General features: G+C 34.1%; 3 protein-coding genes across 4 annotated transcripts in view; 1 reads left to right on the forward strand and 2 right to left on the reverse strand.

Annotated features, from left to right (window-relative positions):
* Positions 1–5102, forward strand: part of LOC121409125 (argininosuccinate lyase-like) — a 30739-nt gene extending 25637 nt beyond the window's left edge. For both annotated transcript variants that reach the window (XM_041600951.1, XM_041600952.1), the window contains 5 exons: positions 425–509; positions 871–973; positions 1342–1463; positions 2128–2234; positions 2589–5102. In XM_041600951.1, the coding sequence (XP_041456885.1) occupies positions 425–509; positions 871–973; positions 1342–1463; positions 2128–2234; positions 2589–2727 (556 nt within the window). In that variant the 3' untranslated portion in view covers positions 2728–5102. The remainder of the gene's footprint in view (positions 1–424; positions 510–870; positions 974–1341; positions 1464–2127; positions 2235–2588) is intronic.
* Positions 5103–6336: 1234 nt separating this feature from the next.
* Positions 6337–13152, reverse strand: LOC121409126 (small nuclear ribonucleoprotein Sm D3-like). The gene is made up of 2 exons (XM_041600953.1): positions 12703–13152; positions 6337–8361 (listed from the first exon to the last, which is right to left on the reverse strand). The coding sequence occupies exons 1-2, from the start codon at positions 13010–13012 to the stop codon at positions 8270–8272; spliced, it is 402 nt and encodes a 133-aa protein (XP_041456887.1). The 5' UTR covers positions 13013–13152; the 3' UTR covers positions 6337–8269.
* A 3618-nt stretch (positions 13153–16770) lies between these two features.
* On the reverse strand, positions 16771–23959 carry LOC121409127 (N-acetylglucosaminyl-phosphatidylinositol de-N-acetylase-like). Its single transcript, XM_041600954.1, has 7 exons — positions 23517–23959; positions 22985–23084; positions 22435–22525; positions 21852–21919; positions 21023–21054; positions 20427–20569; positions 16771–19679 (listed from the first exon to the last, which is right to left on the reverse strand). Exons 1-7 carry the CDS (start codon positions 23839–23841, stop codon positions 19563–19565), a joined length of 876 nt encoding a protein of 291 aa, XP_041456888.1. The 5' UTR covers positions 23842–23959; the 3' UTR covers positions 16771–19562.
* Between the last annotated feature and the right edge of the window lie 1406 nt (positions 23960–25365).

Consider the following 25365-nt stretch of genomic DNA (forward strand, 5'->3'; position numbering starts at 1 on the left):
TCTGTGTTTTCCGTAAAGAACATTCATTTCCTTTAGATTGTAGAGAGTGATCCTTTGTCAGGATATGTTACTGAACTTCAACTAAAAGAAATTGTCCATCATTTTTTATGACATTTTTGTTTCCTTTAAATAAACATAAGAAGCATGAATTAACACTCTGAATAGTACAACTGTTTCAGAAATTTATGCAGAAACTAAATATCCCATTTGTAGATATGATGCAGTTGTCAACAATAGAAAAAGTTGAACATGGTAGAGGTGTTGCATTACTCAGTATTGTTTGAAAAAAAAATAATGATCTGTTTGTACATTCATTTTATCTGTTCTCAGTTTAATTAGGTTATCAAATGAAATTTTTAACGATTTTGTAATATTTTTCTTTGAATGGATGAATATGAAATTGAATTTATTTTCTTTATTACAGTACTGGAAGTAGTTTGATGCCCCAGAAGAAGAATGCAGATAGTTTAGAGCTGATCAGAGGGAAGACAGGAAGAGTGTTTGGCAAAGTGAGTCAGCGCTGCTGCTATATCCCATCACATTATGCAGGTGGGACTGCCAGAGGCGTTCCACTTGTTGAAGTATGATCTCTTTCAATCTTGAGGGACTTTTTCCATTGTTTAGGGCAATTTTAGTAACTTTTTTTTTTTAAATCTTGGTTTTGAAAAATCAAATGAAAGCATATCATGATATGTGAAACCTGGAAACAACGTAGGCCGTTGCATATTTTTGCTCCCTCCATTGAAAAAATCTGTCATGTGGAGTTTTATTGTATTGGGACAATCTAGATGCTCCTCAATATTAATCTGAACACACACAGTATCTTGAGTACCATCCAGTTCCTATAACTTAGATGTGTTTTCATTTCAGTGTTCTGGATTCTTGATGACACTGAAGGGGTTGCCTAGTACATATAACAAGGATTTACAAGAAGATAAAGAGGCCATGTTTGATGCATATGATACACTCACAGGTAAGATGACACTCTTTGCGATTCATGAGTGGTAATTACCTTTTGAAAATTTGTACCATTATAAAGCAAATTTGCAAAATGTATGCTTTAATTTTATTCCAGTGCAGTAGATCAATGAGCCCAAAGTATTGAGTACAGACATGGCATATGAGGCAAAATCTCCAAAAGCTGTGAGAGTGAGCAAACAAAAATTTGATCTTATATCAAGTGTTATTTTGTGATAGATTTGGACACAATCATAAAATGATATCCTACTCCACCCCTTTTCCTAAAAAAACCCCTGAAAATATCTCTTTAAAACAGCTCAAAATTTACATCTGCTCTTGAGGATATTTTGACGTTAGTTTAAACATGATTGTTCTGTACAGGTGTATTACAAGTTGCTACTGGTGTGATATCAACATTGACAATCTTCCCTGAGACAATGAGAGCTGCCCTTAGTCCTGATATGCTTTCTACTGATCTAGCTTATTATCTGGTCAGAAAAGGAGTAAGTATATACTCTCTACTGATCTAGCTTATTTCTGGTAAGGAAAGGAGTAAGTATTGGACAAGGGGGATGGGGGATTCTATACAAGAACAGATTGCTAAAAGAGTGGTGGTCATATGATGATGACAATGAGGATGATTATTATGATGATGACGATAATTTGATTTTGTGATGTCATGTGAGAGCTGCTTTTTCAGAAGTCATTTGATATTAATTTTCAAAAGTTTAACAATTTTTTTATGAAACATTCATTTCTTAGAATAATGCATAATAGATACATGTGATAATCTTGAATGCAAATGTAATATTATGTCAATATTTTGAGGAAATGTCAATTTGAGGAACTTGAATATTTTGAAAATTTAAAATTTTGTTTTCTCTTATGGATTTTCATTATGCATGCAGTTACAAGTGAGCAGCAAATCCTAATCTTTTACAAGGAGCAAATAAAGCCACTGCAAACAAATACAAGCTTTCATTGCTCCCATTGAATTGAGCGACAGAGAACTTGCCAGTTTGAAAATCATTAGAGATTAAACCTGAATATAGAAGAAAAAAATATATTAAAGAGGAAGGACAGGGAAGGACCTTTGCAGAATACGTTCAAGAAAGGGAAAGAATTACAGATATGGTTTTAAATCTGAACTGTGGTTTTCTATTCCAGATTCCATTCCGTGAAGCTCATGGTTTTTCAGGAGAGTGTGTTGCCCTCGCTGAGCAGAAGAACTGCTCACTTGTTGATCTCACTATGGAAGATCTCCAGTCCATAAAGTAAGCGTATTTGTGTTTTACTTTTCATCAAGCTTACTTTCCTAATCTTGTTGTAAATGAAAATGTCTTGGTTATGTTATGACAGGAAATTATTTTATCTGTAAGAAAATGATATTAAGTGTTTTGATTCAATTGTTTTTTAAAAACCTTTTTTATACGCATCAGATGAACATGTAGCATTGTGTAAATGTCCCGCAGTGCAAGAAGTGAATTCCAGTTTTGGAAGCTCCATATCACTTTGTTCTACATTTTAATTTTGAAGTTTCCAGATTCTCTATCCAACAATATATTTTTGTAATGTTGCATTATTATTTAAATAAATCAGTATTTTGTTTCTAAATTTTATTTTTCCAGTCCGTTATTTGAAGAAGATGTTGTGCATGTCTTTGATTATGAGAACAGCGTTGAACAATACAGCAGCTCAGGGGGAACCAGTAAACAGTGTGTTCTGACACAAGCGTCTCAGCTAGAAATGTGGATCACTTCTCATTGAACATCTCAACAAACGTGGAACAGTGGGAACATTGTGAGCTATGTATACTGTTGGAGATGACAGATGGGTAAACCAGGAGGGTTGTGTGAACAGTGTTTCAGCACAGCTTTTTGAAGCCTCTTTGATCCCCCATATGTCAAACAAAGACTTCTCCTGAATTAAGGATTCATCTTGGATAAGCATTTGTATGTTCCTATAACAACCAAGAAAGACTCAAGGAATATGTATTTACAACTTGATTAGCATAACTCAAAAAATATTAGTTTGCATGCATTACATTCTTCTTTGTGTTGTGTCTGTAGCTTCCTATCTTATCTTTGCATTACTGTTTGAATTTATAAAGTAGAGCTTACTGTGAGGAAAAACTGACCAATTGTGATTGCTTTCATGATTGTTTCTTTCAATTATACTTATTATTACATTTGTTAAAGCTGTATGAATGCTAGTATACAGGATTCAAGTCTGCATAAAGATTATATAATACATTTATTCTAATATTTCAAAATTTATTAATCGGAATGTCATTTTCCTTTGGTTGATTTTTTATTAACGATATTTGAATAAATGCACTCTCAGTGATGTTTTAAATAGAGCGTGTATGAACACATTCTTCATATGAAGATATTTTTTGATCAACTTCTCCCACCTTTTAATGCGGATTGCTTTCATTTTGTAAGATTGAAATTTTAAACCACATAATATCCTATTTTACTGTGTAAATACTGCAATGAATGAAAACTTTGAAAGTAACATTTACTATAAAACCTGAACATAATAGCATTTAAACTGAACATTGCTGCCTTTTATTTGACCTATGAACCACCCGTCAGCTTAGCAAATCCAGCAATAGTGAAAGTGGATTGAAAATGTAAAATATTAGGAACTGTATGCTTCTATTACTGGATTTTTATCAACATAGAGACTGGATTGGTAATTGTCAACACTCCCCCCCCCCCCCCCCCGGAACTGTCCTTATAATAGGATATGTTGACAGTTACTGTATGTCATGAGCCTTTTTTTTTTACTTTTAAATTTTGTCTACTGTGTTTGTCACTTAATGTCTGTATGTTACTACATATTTCCAGTATTTATATGCCATCAAAATGCCATCATGAGAAATGAAATTTTGTCAAATGCCACAATTTTTTTTGGAATTTATTTTTAAAAATTCATTTAAATCATTTAGGTCTATGACAGGTTTTATTGCATTTTTACTATCATTCTGGTTTTTTTTTCTTGGTGTGGGAGGAGAGCATCGGCACCTTACGTAAAGGTGTCCAGAAACGTATTCATTTAATCTGAAATGGCCTTCTTTTGCCATGGCGAAGATACTTATTATGGGGGAGAGAGTTTGGTGCAATAGTTACTTTTTTTTTAAAGCATTCCAGGTTTCATAATAATGTTTAGAATACAGTACATCTGCTTTTTGTATCAGTCAACTCACATTGTACATTGTAAGAATCATGGATGTAAAATTTACTCTGAAACTTCAAGATTTCTAACCCCACTTTGATTGGCAAAATAGCTGTTGTATACTTAGTATCTGAATCTAAATGTGTGCTAAGTTGATATATTTCTTTTGTTTCCAAAAGATTTTTATTTCAGCCTTTGGTGCACTTCACGATCGACTGGCAAAAATACCTGGAAATTGCTCTTTGGTCATAGAGTAATTATTCATAAACCAGTATATCATTTTAATAGGTCAACATTTAATGAACTATTTCAATATTTGATGAAATAAATTTAATGTTCACACGTTAGAGCTTCTTTTTTATCTATAATTAGTTTGTCTGTTCAAGGTCAAGTACACACCAAAAAGCCAATTTGAATTATACAGAACAGAAAAAAAATGACAGTCATACAGATTGGATGTGAAATATTATTGTTTGGGTGGCGTTGACCTTAACAGAGCAAATGCATTATCATGGAGTAGTTATATTTCATGTACAGGTCTCTCCAGCTCTGATACAATGTACATGTTGGATTACATGTAGATGGAGTAGCTGAGATTATAACTGTATCATGTATATTATTTCAGTATAAATGTTTTAAGAATTTTAGTGCATGCTTAAGGCCTGGTCCCACTGGCCAATGGACACAAGACATATAATGGATACAGTGGACAAGCAAAATCAATCCATTTTCATCCGTTCTAGACAATGGACAGAATGAGCAAACAATGAAATCAGTGGACGGGTGCTTGATGGATATGGAGCATATGAAACACATATACAACAGAAATATAATGTTTTCCAATGGATGGCAAGATTCTTTTCTGTTTTACATCCTCTCTGCATCCGTAAGTGAAGTGGCACCAAGCCTTCAAAGTGCAAGACTATAATGTATGTGAAATATATGTACTCAAATATACTTGTTCAAGACTGAATTATGTTCCCATATCCCTGTGATTATTGTCTTGTATAATCATTGTAGTTCAACCTTCAATAAAACTACATGCAACTTGGGGGGGGGGGGGGCTTGGACTTTTTCACAATATAATGTATATCCACTGCACAAATTATTTTCACTGCATCTCTCCCCTTGTTTATCTTCAAGTCTTGTGCAACTTCTGAGACCAAATTTATTTATGCATGGACACATGGTTCTGAAATTATGCAACATTATGTTAGTGCATATAATATCAGACTGAAATTGCTCAAAAATGTACAGGGTGTTTCTAAAAGAAGGTAACCAAGTTCAAAGGTCAGCTTTATCAAATATGATTCATTCTCGTTATTTTTACACTTCATAGCTGATTAACTAATCTACTTTAATTTCACACCTTTCTTGCATCACAATCGTTACGGGTCACACAAGTAATGGTCCTTTGCAGCGAAGGGTACAAAACCTACTTATGGGATGAAACCCATTGTGTAAAGTTTTGGTGTTATCAGTTTTCCCTTCAAATTTCAATGAAATTTTGTCCCTTCTGCTAACTTTTTTGCAAGTGAATGTCACATATTTGGTGTGTAGTTGGAATTTTGGTTGAACACATTCGTAGAGACTAAAATGGCACAGGCTTGTCAGATAATCTTTGTCGCAATCCTGCAGTGGTTTAAAGGGTAATGCATTGATTTTTGAAAGTGTTTGTGTTGGAATAAGTGTTCAACAGAGATTATAAATAGTTGATAAATGCCAGTCGCTCACAAACAAGTTAACACAGTGCATCACATTTCACTGAAATTTGAAGGGAAAACTGATTAAACCAAAATGTTACTACAACTACAACTCTATGACCATTGACAATGGTGACCCAAGCAAGGTGTCAAATGAAAGTTGAGAAATTACTCAGTCACATAAAACAGAAATCACATTAACAAATAATGAATTTATGATAAAGCTGACCTTTGAGTTTAGATTACTCTTTTCAGAAACACCCTGTACATCGTACATGTATATCATGTACAAAATAAATTTGGGTTTGACTCGTGCTGCATTGTACATGTACATGTAGGTACATGTAATTTCAGAACTGCATACTCTGACGTCATTGGAAATTATTATAAGGTCTGTGAGAGATATGCAGGTTCCCTGTCATCTTCATATTATTTACACAGAATTATACAGTTGGATAAATTGAAAAAGGCAAAAGAGAAATAAAAGTGCATGTATCATTGAAAAAAATTCACTGATATTTAATATGGTACACTCGCAACTTGTTTGAATTTACAAAACTTCACAATTTACATAAACGATTATCTGACGAAAAACATGTTGTACTTGGATATCAAAAACCAACTACGCATATACAGTGATGTAGTGTGTAAAAAAAAACCTTCAGAATCTAACCTTTTTCTGTACGTGTACTACATATCAGCATTTTGTTTTCTTTTTACAAAGGAACTAAAGTACAATCCCCTACACATCTGTTTGCTTCATTCAGATTATTTACAGGTTGAAAAGATGGCTTTTCATAAGTCGGGAATGTTGATTGTACAGTACAAGAAAAATTTATGGACTGTTGAAGGGTCATCCTGTATACTGGACAAAAGTACAAGAAAAACAATTGGTTGAGTCCCGACCCCCACAACTACTGAGATCAGTAAACTCAGAAATATGCACAACTGAGCGTGCTGAAGCTGCCAATAATGAAAATGACCTATAAATGGATGGATAAGAAATTACATGCACTGGTAATGGCCTCCAAGAACAGGTGTTCTTCGGTCTTCATGAAAATCATGTAATGCATTTTACATTACCTCACTGGAAATCAAGTTGGCTGTGCTTTATTCTATCATTATTCCAATTATATTTACATTTCTGAGATCAAATCACAATCCACACGCTATGAAAAGTGAAGTACAGTTTCTTCCAAAAAGTAATGGACAAGACTAAAAATAATGGATTGGATATGCTTTCACTTATTCAACTTTTTGGAGGTCAACTAGGGAAGAGTTATATACTTCTCAAAATGTACTCTTTTAATTCAAGGCACTTGATGTTACTTGAATTATAATCCATGATGATGGAGATTTGTAAAGTATCACACCAATATTTACAAAAAATATGCTGAAAGAGGGAGATTAAATGGTCAGATGCATGAAAGAATAACTGACAATTTCCATCAACCAAATATGGACCTTAATAGGCCAAAATTTTCTATAATTCTTTCATGTTATCACAACTAACTATTCACAAGCATCCTTTTCTTTATGAAATTTAAAAAGTATAACATTAAAAACAGATGACAAGCATTTCACAATCTCGGTGTTAAAAACTTGTAGCTACTGAAGTCTGGGTAAAGTCTTGTCCCAGAACATGCATTTGTACACATTTAGCCATTCATTCCTTATGCTTGATGAGTAACAAACACTTACCTTGAAAAGAGATTAACATAGTATGTCATTTCAGCACATTGAGTAATAAAATAACTTGTCACAAAAAAACAACCTGATTTGCATGAAAGGTACAACTTCTATCATATATGATCCCTTGCAATGATCCCTTGAGTTTCTTTTTTTCTTCATTTTAAGAGCTCAATGTTCTTTTCCTGTAAATCTCTTTTAGTCAGGTGTCTTGGAAAATCTGCACTAGTAAACAAAATCTTGAAACTAAACATAAACTTGTTCATTACTGATAATTGTGTTTGCAACAGAAAAGGGGAAGAAGTAAAGGTCCATGTCATAAGTTACAACCACTGTCTTCATTGAAAATGAAATAGATGGACGGATACTGTTAAGATGTCAAATACAAACATGTAACAGTACACTAACACACCATCAAAGATTATGATGATGAAAATGTTGACATAGATCCAGGATTCTGTAATGTTATGTCAAAATGGGAACATGCACATAATCTTTTAGTGAAAAAATGCAATCAGACCTTGTGTGGAGTTGTACACAAGGGGAACATTTTATGATGAGATAGTCAACTGGTGATTTCCAAAGACTAATTTGGTCTCAGCCAATCAGATTCAAGGATTTCTTGTAGCTTATAATAGTCTGTGAAAATCACTATTTGTTTCAAGATATGCTCCAAAGGACTGTATATAGGCAGAAAGAAATTATAGTACAAGGGTTATCTAATGGTTTTTGGCAGATCATCTCCTCCTCTGGAAGACGTTTCCTCTTCCTCGTCCTCCATCACCACGTCCACCACCACGGCCTCTTCCTCCTCGACCTCCGGCAGCAACTGCAAAATTAATAAATAGTAGGTGAATGAAATTTCATGTACATTTAAAATCTTTGATAAAAGCCTTAGTACATTTGATTACAATTTTGATCAAACAGCCTATCTATTTAAAACTCTGCTGTGGCAGATTAGCCATGGAGGGTGGCATGCTACAACTTTTGTGCCAAACAATCAGAAAATTGACATCCGATCTGTCTGATCATTAAAGGTCAAGTCCACCCCAGAAAAATGTTGATTTCAATAGAGAGAGAAAATCAAACAAGCATAATGCTGAAAATCTAATCAAAATTGGATAAACAAGAAAGTTATGACATTTTAAAATTTGGCTTGTTTTTCATAAAACAGTGATATGCAGAACTCTGTGACATGCAAATTATTTTATAATAAATATTTACAATCAATATTCAAATTTTATTTAATAAATAATAATTTCAATCTTCTTCAAAATGGCACTTTATAACATAGCTCATCAAAGCTATGTTACATAGAAGCGGTTTAAGCCTATTGGTGTTTACAAACGGATCGAGGGATCTACACGAGATCGGTCTGGTAAGAAACCTCTCATTTTTCATATTTATACTAACATATTTTTTACTCCTTCATACACATTAGGCATATGAAGGTTTATAGATGAATAAAATCAAGAGAAACAAACCGATTTCACCCTCTAAATTTGGATTTCCAATCCGTGTTTGTATGGACTGGACACAATTTCAAGCCTCCTTGATGTAAAAGTATATATATGTAAATAATATCATCATGGAGTCCTCAAGGCTATGACAAACTCACTTTTTTTTAGTAAAAAAGGCAACTAATGTATAGAAAAAAAAGACTAGCGTATTCCACAGTGACGGAATTTACCATTGGACACAGACTCACTTCTACGAGACCTTGCCCTTTCTTGTAAACGTCTCAAAATTGGAGATTGAAGCTCACCAAAAACAGACAAATTGTGGCACTTTATGGTATTGGTAACTAAGCCAACATATGAGGACCCAATCGTACATTCAGCTTACTCTACACTACAGTTACTAAACTTAACATCGGACACAGACTCACTCCTTGCCCTGTCTAGAAAACGTCTCAAAATCGGCAATTTGAAGCCAGTTCTCGGTTTATCACTCGCATTAAATTTTATGCCGAATCGAGAATGGAGAGAGTGAATAGCGCATGCGTGGAAGTCTGCAGCAGTTCTAGATCTAGTTAGTAGTTACCATTTAAAATTGCTGCAGACGGCCGCGCATGCGCCATTTTCAATTCGGCAGAGAATTTAATATGTGTGAATTGATGAATAGAGAACTGGCTTCAAATCATGAGTCCTGGAAAGCGGGCTGAAGCTCCCTGGGTTTACCCTCACCTGAGGTAGGGTTGACCGTACCTCAAGCGATGTTCATGCAGGCTCCACTCCACCACCGCTACACCTACCTGAACATCGAGACAAAAAACTCACTCTGATACTCCAAGTGACAAAGGTGTGAATTTATGGGGGGAAAATAATTGAAATAATTCATGCAACATCACAATCTAAAAAAACAATTAATATATAAGGGTGAGTTCGGACCCTAATGCATGCGATGTTTTGAAATTGGCAGCGAATTATTTTTATACATGTGCATGTGAGTACCTACATGTACATGTTGGCTTTAATTTCTAAATCACCAATTTTTAGAGTGATCAGTTGATAGAAGCATGGAAAAGAATAGACAGGAATAACTGTTGTTTCTGGGGATTTATTTAACAATTTCTGACATTTTACTAATATAATCCCCATTCACCGACGGTAGTGTGTTAGTACAAGCCTGCATGTGCAATCAGGTCAGCAATTTGGAGGACGGGTTTTGTCCAGATTTTTTCTTTTAAATTCTAAATGACATTATTATCTTGAACGAAGGCTCACTTTTTTTTGTTAGACTCTAATAATCTTTCTTTTGATACTTTATAAGTTCTAAGGAAATATACATGTAGATCTACGTCTGTAAGGATGATGACGACATCCAAGATGGCAACTTATGTCGACCAACGAAACAAAAGGATTCAAAGATGACTCTGTTTCGATTATCATTTGAAAGGAATTAGCGGTAACGTAACTGCGGTTTAAGGTACTACAATATTTCTGAATTTTATATATTTTCTTGTAAGTTTGAATGTACTTTAAGTTTTGGATAGTGTGACATTTTATGTAAAAAAAAAAACGATCCCAAAATCGGGTTTCCGCCATATGTTAGAACTTTATCTTAAGTTACTGCTAATACGTTGGCTGTACGTACGGGCCAACAACTCCTCAGTCTATGCAAGGCTCGACATTAGCTGTGGCCCGGCCGCCCCGGGGCCACCAAAAATTCATCTCGGGCAACCATTATTGAAAAAATGTTAAGTTTTGGTGGCCCGAATCGGGCAACCAATAATTTTCAAAGTAGCGCAATTTTTCTCCCGATTTTGCATGCATTTATCAACTTGCAAGCCAATTTGTCATGCGCCTTTTTTGTTAATCTACACACAAAGACTGCATAGTCATGACAATATGTAGGCCTACCGTTAGCATACAGTAACTATTATTCAGCCGGCCGTGCCGGCTGAGCTTTGCATGCATGGAACCACTGCAGCTAGCTGTACTGCGCTAGCAGACTATTCAGACTCAGGGAGCTGCGATACGAATGTTACTGCTAAGAAATCTTCCCCAGAACTTTGAAAATCTACGTCAAAGTCACATTTTACACCAATGAAATGCCCTTCTACAGTCCATATTACTGAAACCTGATTATTTGCAAGTATTAAAAGGAGGAATTATGACCTCTCTTTTGACTCAAAGACTGATTTCCAAATGCATTACCGGGTATTACACATAAAACACTTAGGTGAGTACATCACAGTCCCACATGTGCATTTGTATGTATGTTGATATTTGGTTTATTTCGAAGCTGTGTCTCTTCTAGCCAAAAATAGACAGCTTCTTTCTTTCTTGTTTATAAATGACTTCTTAAACCACTCTTAAGGAAGTAAACACTTTTGGAAGGCATTTCATTGTTATGAAATGTGAATTTTTTTCCATCATCTTGTCAAATATAGGGAAGGAATTTTCTCACTATTTTTTCCAGATAACTTGCCGTTTTCTTTTTTTTTCTTTCATTTTTTTTTACAGTGATTAAACCATTTATACCCCTTCCATTTGAATATGCCTGATTAAAGAACATGTTTCTACTGAATAAGAATAACTTTCCCAATTTTTTGATAATTTTGTCTTATTCATTTTTCTTACATTTTCTTGGGGTTTTTTTATCAATTTTTTTTCCTGTTCTTTGTTTTTTCTTTCTTTTGTTTTATTTCACTTATTCATTTTTACAATTTTTGTTTTCTCTTTTCAATATAATATTCTAAAAATTATTTTTGTTTATTTCCCCCTTTTACACATTGTTCTAATTCTGCAGCATATTTTTCTGTGATTTTCTCCTGCTAAATATGCTAGAAAAAAAGAAAATAAACTGGATTTGGGGCCTGCATAATCTAGGTTTTACGATCAAAAAGGAAGAAAGGAAAAATCATTGTTTTGTAAATCTATCTGATTTTGCTATAGGTCTATGCACTATTTATTTACTTTACCATTATGAGTGTGTATCTATACGGAGATTAAAAGTCCAGACAACCTGGGAAAAATACAATTCTTTTCTCTTTCAATCATTTCATATTTACAATGATACAATGAACAATTTATACATTACATGTACCACAAAATAAGAAAAGTAAAATAACAGCAAGCATGATTTACATACAAGATGTACAAAGAATAGTGGTACGTGGTATTTTAGTGACTGCAGAATATTTCAGTTTGTTTTCATTTTCAATTAACTTTTTTTCTTTATATTTTTCGGGCCATCAAACTTTACTAATGGGCCACCAAAAAGAATTATTTGAAGGTTTTGGCATGTTTGGTGGCCCGAACGGGCCACCACCAAAAAAAGTTAATGTGGAGCCTTCGCCTTCGCCTTGGTCTATGTTATGTATGGGTGAGTGGAGCCAACGAAGTTCAGTGGAACAACCAAAATACAGTCTGAAGCTTTTGGTCGACCGTCTAGGAAAAGAAGTGAAACTTTGTGCACAATTATCATGGTTATTGAGTCTATATAATTGTTTTTAAAGATTGTGATGTTGCATGGCATGAGCCATAAATTTTATAATTCCCCTCGCCTCCCCCCATAAATTCCCAAATGTGTCACTCGGAGTATCAGAGCGAGTTTTTGGTCTCGATGTTCGGGAAGGTGGAGCGCCTGCACGAACATCGCGAAGTAGGTTGACCGGTTACACCATACAGAAAAATATCAATTGATTTTACATTGCAAAACGTACCCTGGGCTCTCAGAATCGCAGACTTTCCTCGCCCTGCAGATCCCTTAGATCCGGCTTTCTTAAACATGGGAGCATTCTTCAACATATCAGGCAAGATGAAAAATCTAATTTTGCTTCCCCTGATATAAACATGCTCAAGCTGTGCGACTCGTCCGTCGCGATAAGTGACAGTTATGTGCATCATTTGGCAGTTCATGTTGTCTTCGGCTTCGATGAGCTTTCCACGGTAGACTTCTCCTGTATTCGTTTCACAAGTGATGATATGTCCCTCTGCCTCATGTAAAACCTTGATAGGTACACCGATAGACATCTTTTATTTCGATTTCAAGTATTTCTGGATGAAAATGAACCTCGATTACGTAGATTTTCTGCGATTGTGTAAATAATTCTGCTTTCTGTCGACCGTGGACGCGAGATCACAATAATAAACAAACGTACCGTCAAGTTGCCAATTTGATGATAAAGATTGAGCTGGTCGCGCTATACGCTATGCTAGTCAGGGGAAGGGTTATTTTATTTAGGGATGGCTGCCAAAATAAAATTAAACCAAACCATGTTTACATTGTGTGGTTCGTCGTTAATCAACATTCAATGGAATCATATAAGTATGTTTAATCTATAATAAATAATATACATAATTCTAAATCGCGATAGTTAGTCTGCGCTGCAGACACAGACCAAGAGATATTTCAATGACACGTACACTGAGACCCACTATCATGGCAGGATACGTTTTCACACGAGACGAGCAGTACTAGTATTAAAGACATAGAAAAATAATTAAGGAAGAGAAAATAAATCAAAAGAAAATGAAGAGAAAATAAAAGATGAAGAAAAAATGAAAAAAATGGAAAGAAAAATAAAAACCTCCACTAAAATAAATAAAAACAATCTAAAAGATGAAAAAGACAAATGAATGAAGGAGAAACTGAAAGAGAAGTAAATATAAAAGGAAGCTTTTAATTCCCTTTTAAAAGGTCCAAGGAGAACATAATAAAGTCATTTATGCATGACAATAGTTGATCAACGATACTTTGAGAAAAATTGAATAAACAAGAAAGTTAAAGATAAATTCCAGTTTTGGTAACGATCTCAAAATGACTTTTTACAGAATCTAATATAATTACCACCCAAGTGTTTGTTTGTATGAATAAAAAATATGTGCCAAAGGATTCTGGAAGAAATTGTGTAATTGCTGAGAAATAAGCAAAATAAGCACGGATTCGGTCACTTCCGTCGGGTCTTTATTCCAGCAATAATTATACACTGTCCCACGTGTGTCTATCTGTGTTGGTGATCTTCAGTGTGAACGTTTTTCAGCGTAGATTTCAAGATTTCACAAAGTTCAGTTTATGTAACTGTACCAGATCTAGATCCTCGATGATATAGTGACAATTAAGCCTGGTTTTACAGACTTTCTCATGAAATCAGTGTTTACTGCAACTACTGGTATTTCTCTTTAAGAGCATTTGAATTTAGATCATTATTCGTAGAACTTTTTAGTTATTGTCAATGCCAGAAAGATGTGTGATGTCCGTTTTATGATAGAGGTGGAAAATTTTGTCCACCTATATGGTGATGTCACATGTGAACAACTTTCCCATAAACTTTTATATATTAATCTGCCTCTTTTCTCATGTCTATCAGTAGATCATAATGAGAAGGCAAGTAATACAAATTTCAAAAAAGAGAAAGAGCAAAAAGATATATTGGGGGGTATTTTATAGTCCATCAGAGGGAAAGTAGTTCACATATGTGACATCACACATCTTAATTTGTTGCATTGCCAATTGGAGACCTCCAAAGCATTAATGCAATATTCAAATGCTCATAGCTTTCTCATTATTTTTGACCGATTTTCTCAAAATTTCTTTGATATCACTATATTTGACTAAGTTTTGTTTCCGCATGCAAAAGCCCACTTGTTACAAACTGTTGTGCCCCTTTATTGAGAGAAGAGTTTGCACAGCAGTATGGTTGATAGAATATTTCAGATGTTTCCTTTGCCTTGACACGAAGGAGGGAATAGACTTTCCAAAGTTGTTTTTTAGGGGGATAGGCCTATCATTAAAAAAATAATGTGGGGGGTTGGAATAAAAGAATGTAACAAAACCATGAATGACAAAGTTTGCTCATGTATGTTCATGTTTCATAATTTCTTGGATCGGATGGTGATTCGTCATAGCCACTGAGTTTCATCAAATTCAAAATCAGATTCTGAATAAGATTCCTAACCTTCACTATTTGCATAAAACAAAATAATGCACAAAGATTATCTAAAGCCAGGAAAGTAGTTCAGGCATCTTTAATGTATCAAATAGTCTAATTGCCATAATCATACAGCATCCTGTGGAATAGACTAAAATGCCACAATATTTCATGTAATTTATAAAGATTATGTTAACAATCATGGATCAGATCACTATGCTAACTTTGATGATCTATCTGACTTGTCTCTGCCGTGCAGCCTTTGAGATTGGCCTTTCTTAGCTGCTGATCAGGGGCCCGTAACACAAAGCTTAGCAACGATCCTAGATAATTTTTCTACGATTGATTGCATTGACTACAATGTACAATCAATCATGAAAATCAAGCGTATGATTAATCGCTAATCTTAGTGTTACCGGACCCAGGAAAATTGTTGAGCTGTCCAATTTTTTTATCTAAAATCATGGTTACCACAACCTCAAGATCTGCCACAATCACAAATATTCCACGATTTAGACCATGTTTTCCATCGTGGCATGAATTGTGACAGTGAACTTGGTATAAATGACTCGTGACTATTGAGTAATGTAGTGGAAAGGGCTAACTATTTGACCTAAAATATGTTTACATAAAAAAAAAGACAGGAATATGAACAAATACAGATACTTGGACCCCCTTCGCTCTCCATCTGCTTCTCTCTCTCTCTCTCTCACACACACACCCTCATTTGCATCCCATTTCTTCTGATCATTTAGATCTCAGATTTATCCTGGAAGCATAACTATGAAAACTATTGAGTATGGCGACTCTAACACTTCACACATTTTTTTTCTTGTTACAGCTGGCATACATGTATATACACTCACAAGGTCTTGTCTTCTTTACCAGCAATCTCAGCAAAATTTCAGCTGTTATGTTACATTAGATATATATCCCAAATATGACAGCCTGATCTCTGAAATCCTATTTTCATTCAAAATGAGTTGTTCTTGTTCTATCAGTTCACGCAATCACACCCATTGATAAAACATGTCACACATGAGTCAATCTGCCTATTGTTTCTTATCCATAGATCATATCAATTTAAAGCTTGTGTTTAGTTTTGGTAAATCCACCAAAATGCACCTATCACTATTCCAATTCATTGCTAGCTAATATGAATGGATATGCCCTGTAACAGTTATGATGTGGAGGATATGAAATGAAAATGTGTTTTACAGGATAAATTTTGTGATTTTACATGGAAATTTAACTTGATCGGGTCACCCTATCAAATTAAAATATCTGTGTTTTTGTCTTTCAATTAAATCCTATTCCAAATCATGGAATGGGCTGAAACTTTCAAGATATGTTCTTTGTCCGTAAGTTTTGGATATCTAATCACTAAATTTATAAGAAAAGTGCTTGAGAGCCCCTTTTTTAATTTAAAACAAGCATCGCCGAGAGAGGGTGCTATATATCCAAGATTTGAATATTTGAAATTTTCTCAGAGAAGTGCAGTTGGAAAAATATCTAACGGTCTCTACGCTTCAGTAAGACTGTCATATTAGATGATATTCGACTATCAATCACATTATTGACCCTTTACCAAAGCTATACACAGGCTTTAAGATGATCCCTGGTTACATTAAGGCAGTGCATACAAGGAAAACTGCATGAAATAAGACCAGACAGGTATCTTCAGATTTCAATGAACAGAAAATCTCACTCCTTGCTTAATTGTCATAGACTTTAGGGGGTGCTCATTTTTTATGTTTAAAGCATTGACTTAGACCCTCCCCACTGCAGTGTACGTACGTATAGAGGTACAGATAACAGGCACAATTAGATATGAAATTATGCATCATACAAGTCAACAGATCACTTCAAAATTGTTTTAATGTGATTCATATTTGTGAGTGGATCCTTTTCTATGCATCATGATGATACTCTGTCACTTTGAGGGAATCAATACCAGACAAGTTCTGGTAATACAATATGTTTATACTTTGTAGAGAGTAGTACACTCTCATAAAAGTGATTAATACTACAGATAAGGAAAAACAAATAGGTTCATGGGAAGGTGTATAGCAAAGAGTTAAGAACTTACAAAGGTAAAACTGCATTTCATAACCAAAATGAAAACAAATTCGACCGGTTTTCACCAGCATAACTCAGATATGTTAATGTTGACATTGAAATGCTACTGAAAACAATATGAATGAAAACATATTTATCTGTTCATGAACATCCTCAAAATACAATCTGAATTGTACATTTACTTGTGGCTCATTAAAATGACAATTACCAGTATTGAGAATAATGAATATGAATATAGTATTCATGTGTGCAAAGATATACGTAGAGACTAAGGACAGAATTTTCACAATGTAAAATCAAACTCGTCACATCGGTAAAGATAAAGAAATATTTTAGATACTAAAATCACGATCAATAACAAAACCCTGTTACCTAGTACATTTTCTAAAAATGGGGAAATATTATAAACAATAAATTAATATACACCTGTATTTACATTTATGTACACTTTCTTATAAATAACAATGCAATCAGCAGAGTTCATAATTCTAAAAAATACATGTTAAATGTTACAATAATGCAAACAGCCTACATATCAAATCAACATTTCATTCAGACATAGCACAATTAAAATCAAAGAAAGAGGCAGATAGGTAAAACATGGAAGCAACAATGGACAATTTCAATACACTTGTACCAATAATTGAATTGGAAGCAATACTTAAAGCACCAAAAATGAGCAAAGAATATCATTGCATTTAACGAAATTCACCCCCAATAGGAGGAAACAAATATTTCAATCTGTAAAGAGTTGTAATATAAGGCAATAAAACAAGTATTGACCAAAGCAAGCAAACAATTATGACTGAATCTTGAAAGAGTATTGCCTTAAATAATTTCAATGTTGCCCTCATAAGCCAAAAATCAGAAAGTTGGGAAGGTCTGCAATTTTTTTTTAACCTTCTCTGCTGCGCTACACAAATACATGTAAAATCATGCAAGGAATGATTCATTACGCCATCAAAATCAAATATTCAATATCTGACAAAACCATTGTACATGATATTTGGGGGTATGCTAAAAAAAATACCACCCCTTTTTTTGGTATTTTACAGCCGGTGGAATAAGGGCAAAGACAATTTTCAGGCCTAAATGTCAATGCAGGTCTCACAAAACTTTGAAATATAATCATTGCTTTGCCTATACATTAGCATACATTTTCGAAACCCTATCCTAAATGAATATCTTTATACATGTAAACATTATACTTGCACATTTCTTGCGATGCAGAACGCACTTACACAAAAATAGTAATTATAGGACTATACATTTCAAAATAACTATTTCAATGTAATACAAGGAAATGTTTATTGCTTAAATTTTTTATTCTGTCATTGCTTTTAACTCCCTCCAAATATGTACATTGTTTCTTAAGATGCCAATAAATACATCATGCACGCTGTCTGTGTAATAAACAGCAAATTCTCCAATTTTGAATATTTAACCAAATACTAATGAAATAACATTCCTTATACATTTAATACAGTTCCAAAATAAAAATAAACTGAAAATGGTTCATGTTTCATTGTGATAAGTCATCCCCACTTCCCCCAAAATTACATCAACAGTTTGCCAGTATTAATTTCAAATAACTAAATGACAACCATAACAATAAATTGGCATTCATATTTGCATTTAAAATATATTGCACATAAATGACAGAATGTCCCTACAGCTGCACAACACTGTTTAGTAAGAGTATACCCCTAAATGTCAAAAAGTCATGAGCTTGGCCAATTAATAGATTCAATAGTGTAATATCAACATTACTTCTTCAGAAATATAAGGAGACAGACAGGATTTGAAATCTGATTCTTGTCAATACTGTAATATTGATTTAAACTTAGATTACTTTGTCATGGAAGTACATAAAAATAAAACAAAAACCCATTTCAAAAAATCATAATTCTTATGTCGTATGCCTGGGTAAATCTGAGCTGCTTAAGTTCATTAATAAAGTACACAAATCAACCATGCAAGACACTCAACAAACTTTATAGCACCAATACTATCTCAGCTCAATGAAGACACCAACTCAAGCTAGTGCTCTCAGTATTAAAAGAATTCCTTTCTTACCCCTTTGCAGTGGCAAAAGTACATTCGTGTTTATGCAAAGGATATTTGCACAGCACCAGACTTTCAATCTGGAGACATATCCATTCTCTAGAAATGTCATATCATCATGGAACTCACTTCCCTATACAGTTCAAATCTCATCCTCTCTTCAGTCATTTAAAAAAAACTTGAAAACCTATCTTATGTCTCGTCAAATACATGTACCCTAATAAACCCCCTCTCCTTATGAATCTGAGGGTAATTTCTTATTAACGTATGATTTGATATTTTTCTAATTCACTGTTATGTTGAATTTATATTGTGAGGTGCCTTGAACACTCCTTGGAGTGGATAAGTGTGCATTAGAAATATTTATATCATGGACTTTCAAAACTTGGACATGTCATCTGCTTTAATCTTGGGCAACTTGGGCTTTATTTCACAATCTTCAGCGATATTACTCCAAAAAGTTGTTTTCTGTCTCTGTATCTATGTCTATTTCAATAAGCTGATTTGCTTCAAGAATCTTCCTTGATCTTGAGACTTCTGATGGTGTTGATGATGAAATAACGAGAGAAGAACATATTAAGAACACGAAACCAGACAAACTGAGAAGCATGAGCTCTCATTGCACGCTGCATTGAAGAAAATACAAAAAGGACGTCAATGAAGAAAGTAAATTTATCTAGATGCTATAATGGTTCTACGTATAGGTAGGTATATTACTGTATTAATATACAATAATGTACTTTCAAGTTTTATATTATATGTAGGCCTATATAAAGACAGCAATTTGTCATGAGTTTGCAGTTTACTTGTCAGCCCCTCCCATAAAGACAATAATATAAATACAACAGATAACAGCTTAACTAACATATCTGGTTTCAAATGACTTTTGACCTCACCATGTGATCTCTGACAGTATTGCAATATGGTTGCAAAGTAATAATCATAAGAGTCTTGCAAGTAAACTTTAACACATGACCTCAATTGATCACTTATCTCGTAATTTGATCCCCAACAGCACTCAAACATGATTTCATTCCTACATACTTTTCTCACAAGCAGTGCTTTTTTGTGGTTGCTCTGTGGCAGTGGGGTTGAATTCCTTGATTCAGATCTCACAGAGAGTTAAATTAATCCCATTTTGTTTAACCTTTCCATTTATAATTTTATTTATTAAAGAATCAAATGTGTCAATCATGCACAAAATAAAAACAAAGCACAAAATTTACATCCTGACTCTTCTATCGCACGAATACTTGTAATTAATATACATGTAAAGTCAAAATGAATACAAACAAAAAAATTAACATCAAAATGTTTAACTGCTTTCCTCCCACAAAAACAATGAAATCAATCTATTCATAATTAATTCTTACCTGAGCTCTTAGAACCCCATAGGGTGAAGAAACCAATACCTTGTTGCCTCTGATTGCACATAGAATGAAACTTATAGGTACCTCTAAGAAAGAACAGTATTTTCTCACTATACCAATAGATTCTAGGCAGAAGGCACGAACACCTATGAAACAGAAAAAGTGCACAACAGTTTCAACAGAACTATTAGAATAGAACATTGGTGCAAGAAGAAAAGACAAAATTTACCTGTAATCCCTCTGAGAGCTAATGTATTCTTTTTTATAAAATTGGCAAAGTTAGTTTCATTTAAAAAATGTAACCAAGGAAGAATCATTTCCTTTTATCATTCCATTGCTTATTAGTAACAGACATCTAAATGATGCTACAATATGAAAACGGGACTCTTTTGAGTGTATGTTGATTTTACATCCATGCATTCCCTAAAATAAAAAAGAACAGACAGTTTTTATTGAAGTAGGCTGGGTGCTCTGCATTGCCTAAAAGTAAAATGAAGAAGAAAGTCGAGAATCCAGATGACAAATTATAGAAAGATTATATCAAAAGGGGAATCATTTTTATATCAAACACAAAAGATAACACTTCAAGAGATACTCACCCGAGGGAAGCTGTCGTTGAACAACCAATTTTCTAAAGAAAAAATATGAAGTTTATAGGTTAAACCTCTTCTCTCAAGAACACATGCTTTAAACAACAACAACAACAATAAATGGTGTTTACCCTAAAAGCTCAGATGTGCAAAGGCATACGCTTGTAGCCAATAGTTTTAGGTCAATAAACCTATTCAGGAGGGGTATTTTTTTTACTGCAAAACACACAATCACAATTTTTTGAGCCAATTTTCCATTTAAATTTTCTGAGAAGCCAATAAAAATTAAATAACAATGCCACCAAAAATAGTCTTAGACAATAACACATTAAGTACAAAACCACTCTGCCACAAGATCCATGAATAATTGAAGATTATCATTATGCCATAAATGTGATTTATATAGTTTACCCATTTCCATTACCAATTTAACCAAAGAATTAACATTGTAAATTGTCCTCAGATGTTGTATTTAATTATGTAAGAACTTTTAATGAAAAAAAGCCAAACAAACATCTGTGAAGAATAAATTTGATAAAAGTAACACTTCCATTGCAGGACATTGCTGTTATTCGTTCAACAAACATTATTATCACTTTGGGGGACAAAGGCAAAGACAACTTAGGCAAAATGTATCATGTTAATGAAAGAATTCATGAAATCGTCATTCATTTTTTTCCATGCAAGGTTTTTTGTTGCAATATACATATTTTTACATTATTTAGAGATAAATTTATGGAATAAAGAAAGATGGAGAAAGTCAGAACAGTAAAATAATGTTTCTGAAGTATTCTGTGTGATGTACTTTTCTGAAGTGATTATAACTAAATAAACATACCTAATACCATTGTAGGCTGCTATATGATTGGGATGAGATGAAACACCATGTTTATCAAATGTAAGAACCTGAAATAAAAATTTGTATTAAATGTGTGCTTACTGTCAGAGACAAGACTTGACATCTAGGTTTAGAAACACTGTTTGATGACATAATGAGGTTAATAAAAATATATGGTATAACACATAAAAAAAACAGTAAAAAGGAAATTATAAAATGTCTTTATCTCCCCTTCTGTTCTCATAAACTGATGAATAAATTTACTGCTTTTTTATACAGTGTATCTATAATTTTTTAAATCATAATGAAGTATATTTGTACATAGAGAACTATAATTAGATATTATGTGCTTAATAAATACAGGGACATAACAATACAAATTCAGAGGCCATTAATAAAAATCTCTCTCATTATCATTATGAGATTTCTTACGTTACTTTCTAATCACATGACCCATCTTCAGCAATATTACCTAAACTAAAGGTATATTATGAAGTATGAAAGGAAAAGAAAGTCAAAATAGGGGAAAAGCGTGAAGGAGGAGAAAGGCCTAAATGCCAGGAAGAAAACTTTCGAAACTTACTATCTGAGCATCACATTTGACAATCTGATGTAGAACAAGTTTGCTGACAAGCTCCTCATCCCATAATGCATTGGGGTCATCTGGTAGCTCACTACAAGATTGCATAAGGTTGTAAAACAATCATTGACCATCACTACAATGTTTGGATAATCTTCTTCTTGGTGCCTAATTGATAACTGGTATGCATTGAATATTATACTAGGCATACATGTAAGTGGTCAGATATACTTGCATCCATTCAATCCAACAACAATCTCCAGTGTTCAACTTGACAAATTAAAAAATGTGACATGTCAGACACAAGGTCTTGTCCTAGTTATGGCCAGTTATTCATCATGAAGTGTCTTGAGAACTAAAGGATGTTTAACAAGTTTCCAGTCCACCCAAAATATTTTTCAGTAAAAACCATACATGTATACAACTGTGAGTGTTCTGCCCCTTTCATGTTTGTTCCATGGCCTCTATCACATCTATTCAAGCACATTTCTTTCATTACGTCATAGTGTATTATATTTAGTCATACTCAATCAATATATAAATTTGGTTTTACCTTTCATTTAACACTGTCACATTGCATGATGGGATGCCAAGAATTGCACAGCTTAGAATTAGTTCCTTTTCTCTCAAATCTCCCTGTCCATAGTAGTCTCCTATTCAGATGGAAGGAATTCTCATTTAATTCACCAGCAAAATATAATTTAAAAATCATACTGTTCTGATTATGAAGAAAATTAAGCCATATTGTTATCATTTACTTTTTAGACTGTGGGATGGTCGCTAAAATTGTGACTTTCCATGGGGCGGCAAATGCAACCACGGTTCTTGGACATGATATGTAAATTATGAGCTGATGAGTGAATACATGCAACATGTTGCCATCGCTGAATTCTGCTCCTTACCTCAAAATTAAAATAATAATATGCGAAATCGTACCATTGATTCGACTGAAAATTCCGTCATTCACCCCGTGTGTTAAGGACTTAAAGGACAAAGTCACAAAGACAGACTGTCAATGACCATGACAATGACAGTCTGTCATGACTGTCAAGTCAATTCATATCAACTCAATAGACAATACTCACCATTAGAAAGGCATAGAATGTGCACAGATGTATAGAGATTGGAGTTGAGTGCCAGAATGGAAGGCGAAAAGAACATACACTCATCGTCTGGATGCGAAATAACGAGTAAAACTGTCCTCGACTTTTCGGCTATAGTGGCCCGACTTCGACCTAATCGCTCATTGTCTTCCTCCCGGAGCTTCCCGCGGCGATAGACTGCGATGAGGTATATGAGAAGGGTCAGGAACACGTACAGAGCAATCAAAGAAAGCGGGCCGACTCTCTCCTCGAATTTAGATTCTGTTACAAGATTCATGATGATTGTTATAACTTTTTTCAAACTCATTCAAATCTCCATACCTACAATCTTTGATTAGAGGTTTAACAGGCGACTTATCGAACTTAGCCTGGCTTATTCACCAATGTGCTGCTTGCGCTTTTTTTTGTACGGTATAGGGTACGGTACCGTATGTAGCTTGTATACAGTCATATCATAGAGCTAGAGTTAAATACGTACAGTACAGTACGGTACTATACTGTGCGCGCGAGATACTATACTGTATTGAAATTGGGGGCGGGGGCGCAAGTGGCGGGGGCGCAAGTGGCATGGGTGCTCGCTCAAGATCAAGGCAATGACGGAACCAGGGGGGGGGGGCACAGTTTGCCCCTCCCCCTATCGATAGGCACAATTAAAATTTGTAACGTGAAAATGCTGTTAAAACAAAAGTGTGCCCCCCCCCCCCACTTTCATTTAATAAAAGTTGAGGGGTTTTTTTTTTTGCTTGTCAAATTTTTCCTCAAGAAAAAGTGCCCCCCTTTTGGAAAATCCTGGATCCACCCCTGATCCACGGGTTATGGAATTAGGGGAGTATAAGGCTTGTGTTACTTATTGAAAACTGGGGTAGAAAAAACCATAGGATGCAAACAGAGTATAGGCACTCATGGATCCATTTTTTTTTTCCAAATGAGTGTGTATAAAGGGGAAGTTCACCCTGAAAAAAACTTTGTTGTAAAAATAGCAGAAAAAATAATAAAAAAAATTGAAGGTTCGAGGGAAATTGGTTAAAGAGTAAGAAGGTTAATAGAGTTCAAAATTTTAGATTTGTGACATCATAAATGAGCAGCTGCCCCATATGTAATATAAAATGCATGATTTTCAAATTTTGTATGGTTCCTGATGACTTAATTTTGTTTTCTATTCATGATCGGGTGTGAAATGATTTGTCTATTGATATACAAAAGGTACAGTGAAAACCGGCCATTTTCATTTTTCTGAGAAAATGACATTTCATTGATTTTTACCATTCGCTATGTAGGAATGCTGCTCGCATATGACGTCCCAAATCAAATAATTGAAATTCTAATAACTTTTTAATTATTTGAGGAATTTTTCTCAAGCCTTCGGCAATATTTTTTATTATTTTTTCTGCTATTTTTACTATAAACTTTTTGTCAGGGTGAACTTCCCTTTAATTTCAAAATTTTATGAGCATATAAAAAGTCATTACTGAAAAATGACTGGCAGTATTTATGTCTCCAGACATTTTTGGGATCCAGGTGGTGCACCCAGTAAAAATATAATCCAGGCATTTAAGGTCAAATTGAGCCTCCTTCAGACGTGGTATTACTCTAAATATTGTTAACTTTTCTCTTAGCCTCTGTTAGAACACCCAATATTCTAGCCATAATCAATCAAATATGTGTAATGTTTTGAATTCTTACATCAACCAATAGGAGTGTATCTTCTGTAAAAACGTTTGATTGTTATGTTATTGACATGATGAGACTGATATAAGCAGTGATTTTTTTTACCCTAGTTATGCAAAATTATCAACTGCAATGCTTTTGAGGAAAATGAATTGCTGATACC

Source organism: Lytechinus variegatus, chromosome 2, assembly GCF_018143015.1.
Source record: "Lytechinus variegatus isolate NC3 chromosome 2, Lvar_3.0, whole genome shotgun sequence".
NCBI lineage: Eukaryota > Metazoa > Echinodermata > Echinoidea > Temnopleuroida > Toxopneustidae > Lytechinus > Lytechinus variegatus.

What these genes read in the sequence shown, in the direction of transcription:
- LOC121409126 (XM_041600953.1), bottom strand. Translation starts at nt 13,012, where the DNA reads ATGTCTATCGGTGTACCTATCAAGGTTTTACATGAGGCAGAGGGACAT. An exon ending in TGCGATTCTGAGAGCCCAGG is followed by an intron (nt 8,362 to 12,702) that starts GTACGTTTTGCA and finishes TTAATTTTGCAG; the next exon opens with TTGCTGCCGGAGGTCGAGGA.
- LOC121409127 (XM_041600954.1), bottom strand. Translation starts at nt 23,841, where the DNA reads ATGAGTTTGAAAAAAGTTATAACAATCATCATGAATCTTGTAACAGAA. An exon ending in CATTCTATGCCTTTCTAATG is followed by an intron (nt 23,085 to 23,516) that starts GTGAGTATTGTC and finishes CCATCTGAATAG; the next exon opens with GAGACTACTATGGACAGGGA. An exon ending in TCAACGACAGCTTCCCTCGG is followed by an intron (nt 20,570 to 21,022) that starts GTGAGTATCTCT and finishes TCTGTTTCATAG; the next exon opens with GTGTTCGTGCCTTCTGCCTA.